The sequence below is a fragment of the Crotalus tigris genome, unplaced genomic scaffold (genome assembly GCF_016545835.1).
Source record: "Crotalus tigris isolate CLP2741 ecotype Arizona unplaced genomic scaffold, ASM1654583v1 scf7180000017666.379230911805:20528666, whole genome shotgun sequence".
Classification (NCBI taxonomy): Eukaryota; Metazoa; Chordata; class Lepidosauria; order Squamata; family Viperidae; genus Crotalus; species Crotalus tigris.
Window position 1 is genome coordinate 3,541,718 of NW_024096552.1, and position 12,216 is coordinate 3,553,933.

The 12,216-nt window shown below is 49.0% G+C and overlaps 1 protein-coding gene across 3 annotated transcripts; it reads right to left on the reverse strand.

The window, feature by feature from the left end:
• Positions 1 to 905: 905 nt before the first annotated feature.
• On the reverse strand, positions 906 to 10,398 carry LOC120305109 (zinc finger and SCAN domain-containing protein 21-like). Of its 3 annotated transcripts, none has more exons than XM_039336525.1 (4): positions 10,283 to 10,398; positions 7,189 to 8,167; positions 5,516 to 5,621; positions 906 to 3,612 (listed from the first exon to the last, which is right to left on the reverse strand). In XM_039336525.1, exons 2-4 carry the CDS (start codon positions 7,984 to 7,986, stop codon positions 2,594 to 2,596), a joined length of 1,923 nt encoding a protein of 640 aa, XP_039192459.1. In that variant the 5' UTR covers positions 7,987 to 8,167; positions 10,283 to 10,398; the 3' UTR covers positions 906 to 2,593. The 3 variants fall into 3 exon arrangements, with proteins under 3 accessions (XP_039192459.1, XP_039192458.1, XP_039192460.1); XM_039336524.1 differs by having other exon boundaries at positions 10,167 to 10,367; XM_039336526.1 differs by lacking the exon at positions 10,283 to 10,398 and adding an exon at positions 9,953 to 10,160.
• Between the last annotated feature and the right edge of the window lie 1,818 nt (positions 10,399 to 12,216).

Sequence of the window (12,216 nt, forward strand, 5' to 3'; positions counted from 1 at the left end):
TCCGTAAGTCATGAAGGGGGCCATCATTTCCCAGCTCTGCTCTAGAGAAAAACAAAACATGATTTCACAAACCTCTAATTGGAAAGGGGGAGGCCTAAATTAGCTTGATAATTGAGCTAGTTGATCATGTATGCCTGATAGATGATAAGTTATCTTCGGAAAAATGAAAGGCATAAAGCTGGAAAGAGCAGAATGGAGTATGCTGCAAGAGGGGAAGGCTGGCTGGAATATAGGCTTAGTCCTTAACTTATGACCACCGTTGGGATATCAGAATTTCCGTTGCTAAGCAAGGCAGTGAATCACACCCAATTTTACAACCTTTCTTGGCCAAGTTTGTTAAGTCAATCATTGTGGTTGAGAGAATCACGCAGTGGTTAACCGTGCCAGGCTTCTCCCACTGACTTTGCTTGTCGCAGCCAACTGGGAGGGTCCCAAATAGCTATCACATGACCTTGGGATGCTGCAGCCATCATACGGTTACCAAGTGTCCAAATTCTGATCACGTGACCCACCAAGGGAATCCTGCAATGGTCGAAAGAGTGAGGACCAGCTGTAAATCACTTTTTTCAATGCCATTATAACTTTGAACTGTCACTAAACAAATAAGTCAAAGACTACCTGTATCTCACAATATTCTATTCCAGACCCTTCTCTCTTTTTTTTTTTTTTCCCCTACTGGTATATACACCAATAATAAGCCAAACATTTTAGGCTCCAAAACATGCCCAAAATCAGACTTGGCTTATCCATGAGTATATGTTGTTGTTGTTAGTTGCGAAGTCGTGTCCAACCCACCGCGACCCCATGGACAATGTTCTTCCAGGCCTTCCTGTCCTCTACCATCTTCTGGAGTCCATTTAAGCTCACGCCTACTGCTTCGGTGACTCCATCCAGCCACCTCATTCTCTGTCGTCCCCTTCTTCTATTGCCCTCAATCTTTCCCAGCATTAGGCCCTTCTCCAGTGAGTCCTTCCTTCTCATTAGGTGCCCAAAGTATTTTGAGTTTCAACTTCAGGATCTGGCCTTCTAAAGGCCTTTCCTAATATTGACTTTCAACCATGAGTATATACGTTAATACATTTAAAATTACTCAGGTATCTTACATAGGCCCATCTGTAGGTGAGCAGACTCTTGAATTGTTTTAACCCAACCGTCACAAAAAAATGCAGGTTGGCTTATCTGTGAGTAACATCCTTTTTCGCAATGTTTTTTTTTCCCACAGAATTATGGGCCCGTTTACTCATACGTGGGCTTACACATGAGCATATACAGTATTTCTACATTCCGAAAAGTCTACCACAGGGGTCTTCAAACTTGGCCCTTTTAGGACTTGTGGACTTCCAACTCCCAGAATTCCTGAGCCAGCCACGCTGAGGGGAAAGGGAGAGGTTTCCAAACTGAGCCATGCTGGCTCAGGAATTCTGGGAGTTGAAGTCCACGAGTCATAAAAGGGCCAAGTTTGAAGACCCCTGGACACTAGCCTATAATTTTCAAGCTTAGCAATTTTAAGAGGTGTGGACTTCAACTCCCAGAATTCCCCAGTCATGACTGACTAGGGCGGGGGTAGGCAACCTTGGCTCTTTTATGACTCGTGGACTTCAACTCCCAGAATTCCTGAGCCAGCATGGCTCAACTTGGAAACTCTTCCTTTCCCCTCAGCATGGCTGGCTCAGGAATTCTGGGAGCTGAAGTCCACAAGTCATAAAAGAGCCAAGGTTGACTACCCCTGGGCTAAGAAACTCTGGCAGTTGAAGCCCAATGCCTCTTGAAAGTTGAAACTTTGCTCTAGCAAAGGGAGGCAATGGGCACCCAATTGAGAATGCAACCTAGCCACCCGAAACCGTATGCCCTGGCATTTTAAACCAGGGGATAACCGGACACAGCACATAATCTGCAATGATCACCATGCCCCACCCTCAAAACGCAGCGCTTAGTGTGTCAATCCAAACACCACAAAATGACTAAAAACTTTCCGACAAGTTGGATTTTAGCGATGCTGAAAGGGGGGAGGAGGAAGGAGGGAAAGGGAAAAAATTTAAAGCCTGTAAAATATATTTCAGTTCTCCGAAATTAAGAGTTTCCATCCATTCCCCCCCCCCATTTTTTACAACTGCTCTTTAGGTGCTAAATCCAAATCATAACTCACCCTTCCTCCTCCAGAGACTATAGAATTTTCATTTATTACCTACAGGTACCCAACACTCACAGATAACCTGCTCCTGAATATGGGGGATCTACAGAGCTAGTAAGATAGCTAAATTACAGCAGGGGGGGGTACAGTAAATATGCTGGCTCAGGGCCTGGGGGAAGCCCCCGCAATGACTAACCAGCTTCAGGGCTCTCTCTTCTGCAAAGGCTTTGCTCCCTTCCTAAAACTAACGACAATCTAAGCCTCCGTTCTCTGCACTATCCTTTTTTTTTATTTTTTTTCTCCAGCCTAACTCTATCTTCCAAAAACCACCACACTAATTCTATAGCCCAGCATTGCCTACTCTCACAACCGGCCTGCACGAGGCAGGCTGCCAAATTCCGATACCTTAGGGACTAGCGCCCTGACTAGTAGTCTCATAAGGACAGGCTAGCTCAGCCACCGTCACAGAGGGGACAGCCTGCCCAGGAAGTCGCTCGGACCCTGCTCGGCTCCCTCCCACAAGCCGCCCACGCTGTAGCCCTCCGTGGAATGGTCCTTTTGATGGGTGGTCAAGGCCGAGTGGGAACTGAAGCTCCTCCCACACTCGTTGCAGATGTAAGGGGTGTATATGGCATGCGTTCGCATGTGCCGGGTGAGTTTCGAACTCGAAATGAACCTTTTCCCACACTCGGTGCAGCCGTAAGGCCTCTCCCCCGTGTGGACCCGCTGGTGCGTGTTGCGAGTCGATAGGTGGCTGAAGCTCTTCCCGCACACGTTGCAGCGGTACGGCTTCTCGCCCGTGTGGATCCGCTGGTGCTTGCTGAGGTTGGAGCTGTAGCTGAAGCTCTTCCCGCACTCAGGGCAGCTGTAAGGCTTCTCGCCCGTGTGGACCCGCAGGTGCTTCGTCAGATCCGAGTTCTGCTGGAAGCATTTGCCACAATCCGGGCAGCCGTAGCCGTAGGGCATCTCGTCCATGTGGATCCTCTGGTGAGTGACCAGGCCCCGGTGCTGGCTGAAGCAGGCCCCGCACTCGGCACACACGTAGGGCATCTCCCCCGTGTGGGTCCTCTGGTGGATCAGCAGGTTGGAGCGCTGGGCGAAACATTTGCTGCACTCCGGGCACTGGTGGGGCTTCTCCCCCGAGTGGATTCGCTGATGCTTCAAGAGGTTGGAACTCTGACGGAAGCATTTCCCGCACTCGGGGCAGGGGTACGGCTTCTCCCCCGTGTGGATCCGCCGGTGGATGGTGAGGCTGGAACGCTGCGTAAAGTGCTTCCCGCAGTCAGGGCACTGGTGCGGGCTCTCCGCCGCGTGGACCCGCTGGTGCTTGAAGAAGGCCGGGCTTGGGCAGAAAGCGGCCCGGTTATCGGGATTTTGGAAGCTTCTCTGGCCCAGCTGGGCTCTGCCGGGTGCCTTCAATCCGTTTTCGGTAGTGCGGTTCGCAGCCTTCTCGGCACGCTCCCCGTTGGCGTTCCCCAAATCTAGAGCAAAAAAGGAACAAGAAGTTTTACTTGGTCCAATAACATCTGGAGTTCCTTCCGCCCACCCGCTGCAGTTAATTTCCCGGCTAGACTACTACAAGGGGTTCTACCTGGAGCTGCCCTTGAAGAGTGTTTGCAAGGAGCAGCGGGTCCAGAAAGCAGTGGTATGCCTGGGCAACCTTGGGTGCTTCACTTCAGACCCACGTGCCACCTCTTTTCGAAAAGCTGCACTCGTGTAATGATACGTGAGAAGGAGATGTGGGAGGCGGAGGGAAGAAGAGCGAGAGACGCTGCCTACGGGATAATCAGATAAGAGGGGGCATCGCCCACAACTGCACAACAGGCAGAGAAACGGAAGGAACCTCTATTAACGTATCAGGCTGCAAACAGGAACAGCGGGAAATCGGTGCTTTCAGACTGACAAGATTCTGCCGCCAGAAGCGGTGAATGCTCCAACGCTGGAAGTTTTTAAGAAGACACTGGACAGCCATTTGTCTGAAATGGTACAGGGCAGGGGCTTTTCAACCGGTGGTGGTACGCATACTTTAGCACTGGTGGTACTTTAGAATCTGGCAGGTGGTACGCGACCCCTAGCCAAGTGTAGCAAGGGAGGGAACCAGCTAAATTGGCGTCACACAGTCCTGGAGGAGATCAGCTGGAGTTGCAGGGCTCGGCAGAAGCCCCAGGATCGGCACGCGGTTACACGCTAATTAGAGCTTCCGGTTCACCCAGAAGAGAAAAGGGGAGGAGGGCGGAGAGAGGAGAAGCTATAAAAGGAGCAGGTTTTGGTGGGAAGAGGCTTTTTGTTAGCGAAGCAGTGAGGAGAGAGAGCGGCCTTTGAAGAGACAGGACAGTGAGCGAGCGTGCGAGCAGCCTTGGAAGAGACAGGGCAGTGAGCGAGCAAGCGGCCTTTGGAAGAGACTGGGTGGTAAGGGAGCGAGGGAGCAGCCTTGGAAGAGACGGGGCGGTGAGCAAGCGTGCGAGCGGCCTTGGAAGGGATGGGGTGGTGAGCGAGCATGCAAGCAGCCTTGGAAGAGACGAGGTGGTGAACAAGCGAGCAAGCAGCCTTTGGAAGAAACAGGGCAGTGAGCGAGCGTGCGAGCAGCCTTGGAAGAGACGAGGTGGTAAGCGAGCAAGCGAGCGGCCTTTGGAAGAGACAGGGTGGTAAGGGAGCGAGGGAGCAGCCTTGGAAGAGACGGGGCGGTGAATGAGTGAGCGGCCTTTGGAAGAGACGGGGTGGTGAGCAAGCAGTGTTGGAAGAGACGGGGCGGTGAACGAGCAAGCGAGCAGCCTTGGAAGAAACGGGGTGGTGAGACAGTTGAAAAGCCCTGGACTATAAGACCTCCCTTCCAATTCTGTTATTCCATTTTGTGTGGTACACTAAAATAGAGTTAGCTCACCCAGTTGTGTTTCCTGTCTCCTCTACCTGGGAAGGCTGGTAACCAGCTTCCAAATACAATTCAAGGGGTTGGTTGCCACCTACAAAGCCCTACGTGAAGCGAGCTCAGGATACTTGCAGGATCATCTACTGCAGCGCTCCCCAATCTTTCCGGGTTTATGGACTGGGCTGGCGGTGGGGGCAGGGAAGAGAGGATGGTTCCGTTTGAGCACCCACCACTTGCGCGGCCCGGTTCTGTATGGGCTGAGACCTGGGGGGTGGGGGACCCCTGATCTACTGCATATCTAGTCATTCCTGTCTGCCCCCCCCCCCAAAATTGGCAAAGATTCACAGGACTACCTTCCCCTGCTAGATATGTTGAGACTGCAATTCCGAGAATGACCAGTACTCCCGATTTTTGGCCAGGAATTCTAGGCCGTGGTGACTCCACAGTCCTGGAGAGCAGCTGAGACCAGATTGAGACAGGTGACAGCTTCCAAAGAACCAGAGGCAGGAGATTCTTACCCAGGATTCTGGCATCTTGCTTCACCTCTCGAGGGATCCGCTTCAGCCCAGCACCCACAGGAGATGGCTTCACCTCGGCCCAGTTCACCCCTCGGATTCCCCGAGTCTGAAAGAAGAGCAGAAAGCGGGGACCTTAAAAAGCCATCCCATTCCTCATCAGATTAGATAACCTTTATTGTCATTTTTTTTTTCCTGTGGGCACAATGGCACACATTAAAAATTCAATTTAGTTGCTTCCCTTCAAAGTGTACACATACATAACACATTTAAAACGTACTATATACAACATATGTATAGACTAGGGGTAGGCAACCTTGGCTCTTTTATGACTCGTGGACTTCAACTCCCAGAATTCCTGAGCCAGCCATGCTGAGAGGAAAGGGAGAGGTTTCCAAGCTGAGCCATGCTGACTCAAGAATTCTGGGAATTGAAGTCCACGAGGTATAAAAGAGCCAAGGTGGCCTACCCCTGGTATAAACCTACACCCTTACATATAAGTAACATATAAATATTAATCACTGCCCATTTCAATACATAACGGAAGGAGGAAGCTTTAGAGTTCACAAGGTTTATGGAACAAAGCCGTGACAGAATCTGGATGTTCTGCTTCAGATACCACGGAGCCTCCTCCCAAAAAGTAACAAGGAAAACAGGTCGTGAAGAGGATGCGTAGTGTCCCAGATAATCTTGCGGACCCTGCTCAAGCAATGCTTCTGTGCTATGTCCTGGATGGGAGGGAGGAACTGCCAATGATCTTTTCAGCCATCCTCACCACTCTCTGCACCGCCTTCCTGTCTGAAGCAGTGATGCTTCCAAACCAGACTGTGATGCTGTATGACAGGATGCTCTCGATCGTCCCTCTGTAGAAAGTGGTCAGGACAGGGGAAGGAAGATGTGCTTTTCTCATGCAACGCAGAAAATGTGTCCGGGTGTTTTGCCGAGCTCCTGCTTATCATCAACTCTAAATCAGACAACATACAGGTAGTCCTTGACTTACAACCACAATTCAGCCAAAAATTGTCATAAAATGGGGTCTGTCGTGTGATGACTCTCTTAACTACCGACGTGACTTAACAGCCATAATTCCGGACTCAATTATGGCCATTAAGTCACCTAAGTTACTTCTATCGCCTTTGCCTCCTTCCAGAAATTCTTACACTACTTGCGATGAGGTTGGGATGAATATACAGGTCATCCTGAACTTACGACTTCATTTAGTGACCATTCAAAATTACAATGGCACTGAAAAAAGTGACATGATCGTTTTTCACACGTAGGACCGTTGCAGCATCCCCCAAGGTCATGTGATCCAAATCCAGATAGCTTGGCAACTGATTCGTATTTATGACAGTTGCAGTGTCCCGGGGGGGGTCATGTGATCACCTTTTATGAGCTCCTGACAGGCAAAGTCAAAGGGGAAGCGAGATTCGTTTAACAACTGTGTTACTAACTTAACATATGCAACGATTCTCTCACTGCATGTGGCAAGCAGGGTCGTAAAATGGGGGAAAGCAAACGTCCCGCTTATCAACGGAAATTTTGGCCTCAATTGTGGTCGTAATTCGAGGACTATCTGTAATAAGATCTCTTTCAGCAAAATACAAAACACTTAAACTCATCACCACACACCATTTTGCGCCAAGAACAAGGCCGCTCAGCGCTGTCGGACATACCTGCTTCCCCTTTCTTTCGGCCTCTTGCTGCCTGAGCAGGAAGGCCTCCGCCAAGGGCACGGCCTGGGCACACGACTCCGGGCCGTGTTCCCTCACCAAGCTCTGGATCTCCTGGGGCAGGAGGGTCAAGAACTGCTCCAGGACCAGGAGGTCTAATATCTGCTCTTTGGTGTGCTTCTCTGGGTTCAGCCACCCCCGGCACAGCTCCCGAAGCTGGCTGTATACTTCCCGGGGGCCCCGGGCCTCGTGGTAGCGGAACTGCCGGAAACGCTGGCGCTGCGCCTCCATCCGCAAGGCATCTCCTTTCAAGATGGCCGCCTTGACTTTGGCGTATTCGCTTCGGTCTTGGAGGCTGAGGCTACTGTAGGCCTCTTTAGCTTCCCTGCCCAGCACGGGCACCAGGCGAGCCAGCCATTCTCGGCGGGGCAGCTGGCAGGTTCCAGCCAGACGTTCAAAAGAGGCAAAGAAGGCTTTGTTGTCCCTCCACGGGGAGGGTCCCTCGGCCAGCGGCTGGTGTCCCTCCCCTAGAGGAGAGGACCGGAGCGCAGTGAGGAACTCCTGCCATTGGGCTTCCCAGATTTCGGGCAAGCCCTCCCTGGGCTCCTGCTTCACTTGCCGTGGGGCAGCCCAATTCAGGAACTCTCGGATGGTCCCTACTTGGAGGACCCGAGGCAGTTTCCCTGTACGGTCCGCTCCCTCTGGCCCTCTGGGGCTGATGGTTTGACGATCTTCCATTTTGACGATCCCCCTGCGTCTTGGGATACCATCAGCTCTTCTGGCCCTCTGCTCAGCCGCCATGGCCTCTCAAACAGCAGACCTCGCTGGGAACAAAATTTGCAATTTCAGTCAATCTCGGGCTCCCAGGAATGTCCAGAATTTGTCTTAGCTCCTGGCAGATAAGGCAGTTTCCTCCAGTATGGGAAAGATTTTAAGGAAGCAGTAGGCCGTACAACATCATTCAGCAGCAAAGTGGTACTCTCTGAGGAGAAAAATAAAGCATGTTGAAAAACTGTCAGCCCCACCAAGAAGACCCAAGAATCATTTCCACAGGAGGGCTAAAACTATTTTTATTGGGAGTGGCTATTACACCACAATCTTGCAAGTCTGATTGTACTGTACCCCCTTCCCCCTCTTACACCCTTCAGAGGGGTCTTTTCCGCATATTTTCTTGTTCTCTTCTCCTCGCTTACCTCTAGCTTACCTCTGTCAAGATCAAGGTCGAGATCTGTTAAGTAACTTCCCTCATTCTCTACAGAACTGTTACGCAGATGATCTCACATAGCTTTTCACCTCAGGCACAACCAGTTAGTTGATTACAGCTAGTCCTCGACTTACAACGGTTCATTTAGTGACCGTTCGAAGTTACAAGGCACTGAAAAAAGCAACTTATGATTGTTTTTCACACTTATGACTGTTGCAGCATCCCCATGGTCACATGATCAAAATTTGGATACTTGGCAACTGACTCACATTTATGACGGCTGCAGTGTACCGGTGTCATGTGACGACCTTTTGCGACCTTTCTGATAAGCTAAGTCAATGGGGAAGATAAATTCACTTAACAACCATGTTACTAACTTAAGAATTATGGTCTCAAAGCTTCTTTAGTTCTTGGATGAGAAGCTAAACATCTCCAAGGGAAAAGTCCAGTTGCCTTTTGAAAAAGCACCCTTGGGACAACCATGACCTGAATGACTGGGAATCTCGATAGACATTTAATAATTGTGACAAGAAAGGTCATAAAATGGGACAAAACTCACTTAACAATTGTCTCACTTAGCAACAGAAATTTTGGGCTACAAAAAGACTACCTGTACAAAAACTGCAAGATAAGACTCCCAAAATATGGCACTGAACACTAACGCCTAACAAAAACAAGCACAAGAAGATACAGGAAAAAAAACCCACCCTAGAACAGGACATAAATTTTAATTATCATAAGAAATTAAAGCACTTTGGGGAGATTATAGCACATTGCTTATAATGAACTGGTTGCACACTTTACAACTGTGCAAGTGAAGTTTGTATTAATTAGACAATAGATTTGCAGCAGGGTGAGGAAACAGGAGGGAAATGGAAGATGAGATTGATAGTTAAGATTAAATAAAAGTGTATATAGCTGAATAGATATGTACCTACATTAGTAATAAGCCTGCAACTCTAATAGCTTCATAATAAACACAACTTTAAGGAATGCACTTTCATCTCAAGACGACCACAATCTGGCCCGCTATCTACTAAAGGGCTGTGGCTCTCACAGTACCTTTGATATGCAAATATTAAGCAGGTAATAAACATAAATAGAGCTAAAGGGCTTTTCACCTGTTAATCCAGTCAGATCAAAGCCACTCTAACAGATTTAGCCGCAGGAGCCAATTCAAAGAGCTGGCAACCTGCACGACCACGACTTTTTCCAACCTGAAAAAGGCACTGGACTCTAAATCCCATCATCCTCACCATTACAATTTCCTATCTGCATAGATATTTCCCCCACGCTTCTTCGTCCTACACATTCAGGCGGAGCGGGAATGCACAAGCCGCTCTCCCTAAATGTCTGGGCTTTTGCACGGCTTTTGCCCGGCACAGGGTTACATCCCCCTCGGTCCCCGGCCAGCGAGAAGATGGGAGTTGTAGTGTATCCTTGCTGCAGAACCCCGAAACGGAGAAGCCAGCAGGCCCGCATCTCAAAAATTGCACGGCGCAGATTTACACTTCCCTCGCTTCCCGGCCCAAGAAGTAAGAAGATGGGAGTTGTAGTTAGTACCTCCTAGCAGCGGAGCCAGGAGCGCGGAGAAGCCAGCAGGCCCCGATTTCAAAAATTGCACGGATTTTTTTTTGCACGGCGCAAAATTACACTTGCTCCGCGCCCCAGCAAGCGAGAGGATGGGAGTTGTAGTGCATCCAAGCCGCAGAGCCCCGGAGGCGGGAAAGCCACCAGGCCCGGACTTCAAAGGACTTTGCAGCTACGGGATTCTTACCCGGGATTCCCCTTCCTCTCTAGATAGGACGGGGAAAGCCCCGCCGGCTCTCCCTGCTTTCGCCTCTTTGCAGCCGCCCAGGTCGGGCGCCTCCTGCTTTTGCAAAAGCAGCTCACCTACTGGCGCGCGCGCTCTTTGCCCTGGCCACGCGCTGCTATCTGGTCCAAGCTCCTCCGGAGGGGCCCCGCCGCCAGTTTCCCCCCTCCCCTCCCACCACTACACAGGGCAGATAAAACAGCACAGGAAGGTGCATCGAGTATTTAAATCCCCCCAAACCCCTCTCCCTCTCCACGGCCAGGGCCTCTCTAGCAAGCAGCCTCTCTCGCTCTCTTTAACCCACTGAGTACCTCGCTCCGCAAAACAAAACAAAACAAAAAGGCCAAGATGATAGGCTGAAGATCCCGATGGATCTTGACACACTTGAACACGGGGCCCTCTCTAATAAAATGGAATTCAGTCTAGAGAAAAGTAAAGTCTTACACGTAGGCAAGAAAAACCACAAGTACACATACAGATTGGGTGAAACCAGGCTTAACAGCAGTAACTGTGAGAGGGATCTTGGAGTCTTAGTGTGCTCAATTAAATATGAGTCAACAGTGCAGCGGCAGCAGCCAAGAAAACCAATGCAATCCTAAATTGCATTGACAGAGGGATTCAATCAAGATCAGGTGAGATACTAATACCACTTTATAAAACCTTAGTAAGACCACACCTAGAATACTACATCCAGTTTTGGTCTCCACACTATAAAAAAGATGTTGAGACTCTAGAAAGAGTGCAGAGAAGAGCAACAAAGATGATTAGGAGACTGGAGGCTAAAACCTATGAAGAACGGTTAGAGGAACTGGGCATGGCTAGTCTAATGAAGGACCAAGGGAGACAAGATAGCAGTCTTCCAATATTTGAGGAACTGTCACAGAGAGGAGGGAGTCGATGCTACTGAAAAAAGTGACTTATGACCGTTTTTCACACTTATGACCATTGCTGCATTCCCATGGTTATGTGATTTACACTGAGATGCTTGACAACTGGTTTGTATTTATGAAGGTTGCAGCACCCCAGAATTAAAAGTGATCTCCTTTTGTGACCTTCTGACAAACAAAGTCAATGGGGAAGCCAGATTCACTTAATAACTGTGCTACTAATTTAACAACTGCAGTGGCTCACTTAACAGATGCCGTAAGAAAAGTTGTAAAATGGGGCAAATCTCCCACGTAACAAATTTTTCATTTAGCAACATGAATTCTGGGCTTGACTGTGGTCATAAGTTGAGGACTATCTGTATTGAGAAATACTGGATTATATTTTAGGCAGGTGCCCCAAATCAGCAGCTACTAACAAACATAGCTGAAACCTTAGTAGAGCATACCCCAAGTAGCTTTTCATTGCTAAAAGCCATTGGAAACATCACTATCAGCAAAAGTCTTGAGAGAAAAGGATCATCTGCACTGAATGCTTTTCTTTCTTTCTTTTTTTTAATCTGCACTGAATGCTTTTCATCTGTTTCCCTGTAGCTGCATCTGATTCAAGGGTGTATGTCTAAACAACAACAATTAAAAAAAATCAAATGTTTCTTTGTTAATCAGCCAGTTACTGCTTGCTCCAAATAAGATATGCAGGAAGAGCTACAGATAAATATGCCCAGAAAGTTCTGTGTTCTCCTGAGAAGAAAACAGCATGTGCCACCAAGTTAATAAAAGGGTTTATTTGTTTGCAACTTTATGTCTTCTCTTGTGAATATCCTGTGATCCCAGTAAAGCAACTTTCCCTGATGGGGAATAGTCTGGTGGCTGTGTTTGTGTGTGTGTGTGTGTAGAGAGCAGGGGTAGGCAACCTTGGTTGTTTTATGACTCGTGGACTTCAACTCCCAGAATTCCTGAGCCAGTATGGCTCAGCTTATAAACCTCTCACATTCCCCTCAGCATGGCTGGCTCAGGAATTCTGGGAGTTGAAGTCCATGAGTCATAAGAGAGCCAAGGTTGCCTACCCTTGGTATAAATGTGTGTGTGTGTGTGTGTGTGTGTGTGTGTGTGTGTGTGTGTGTGTGTGT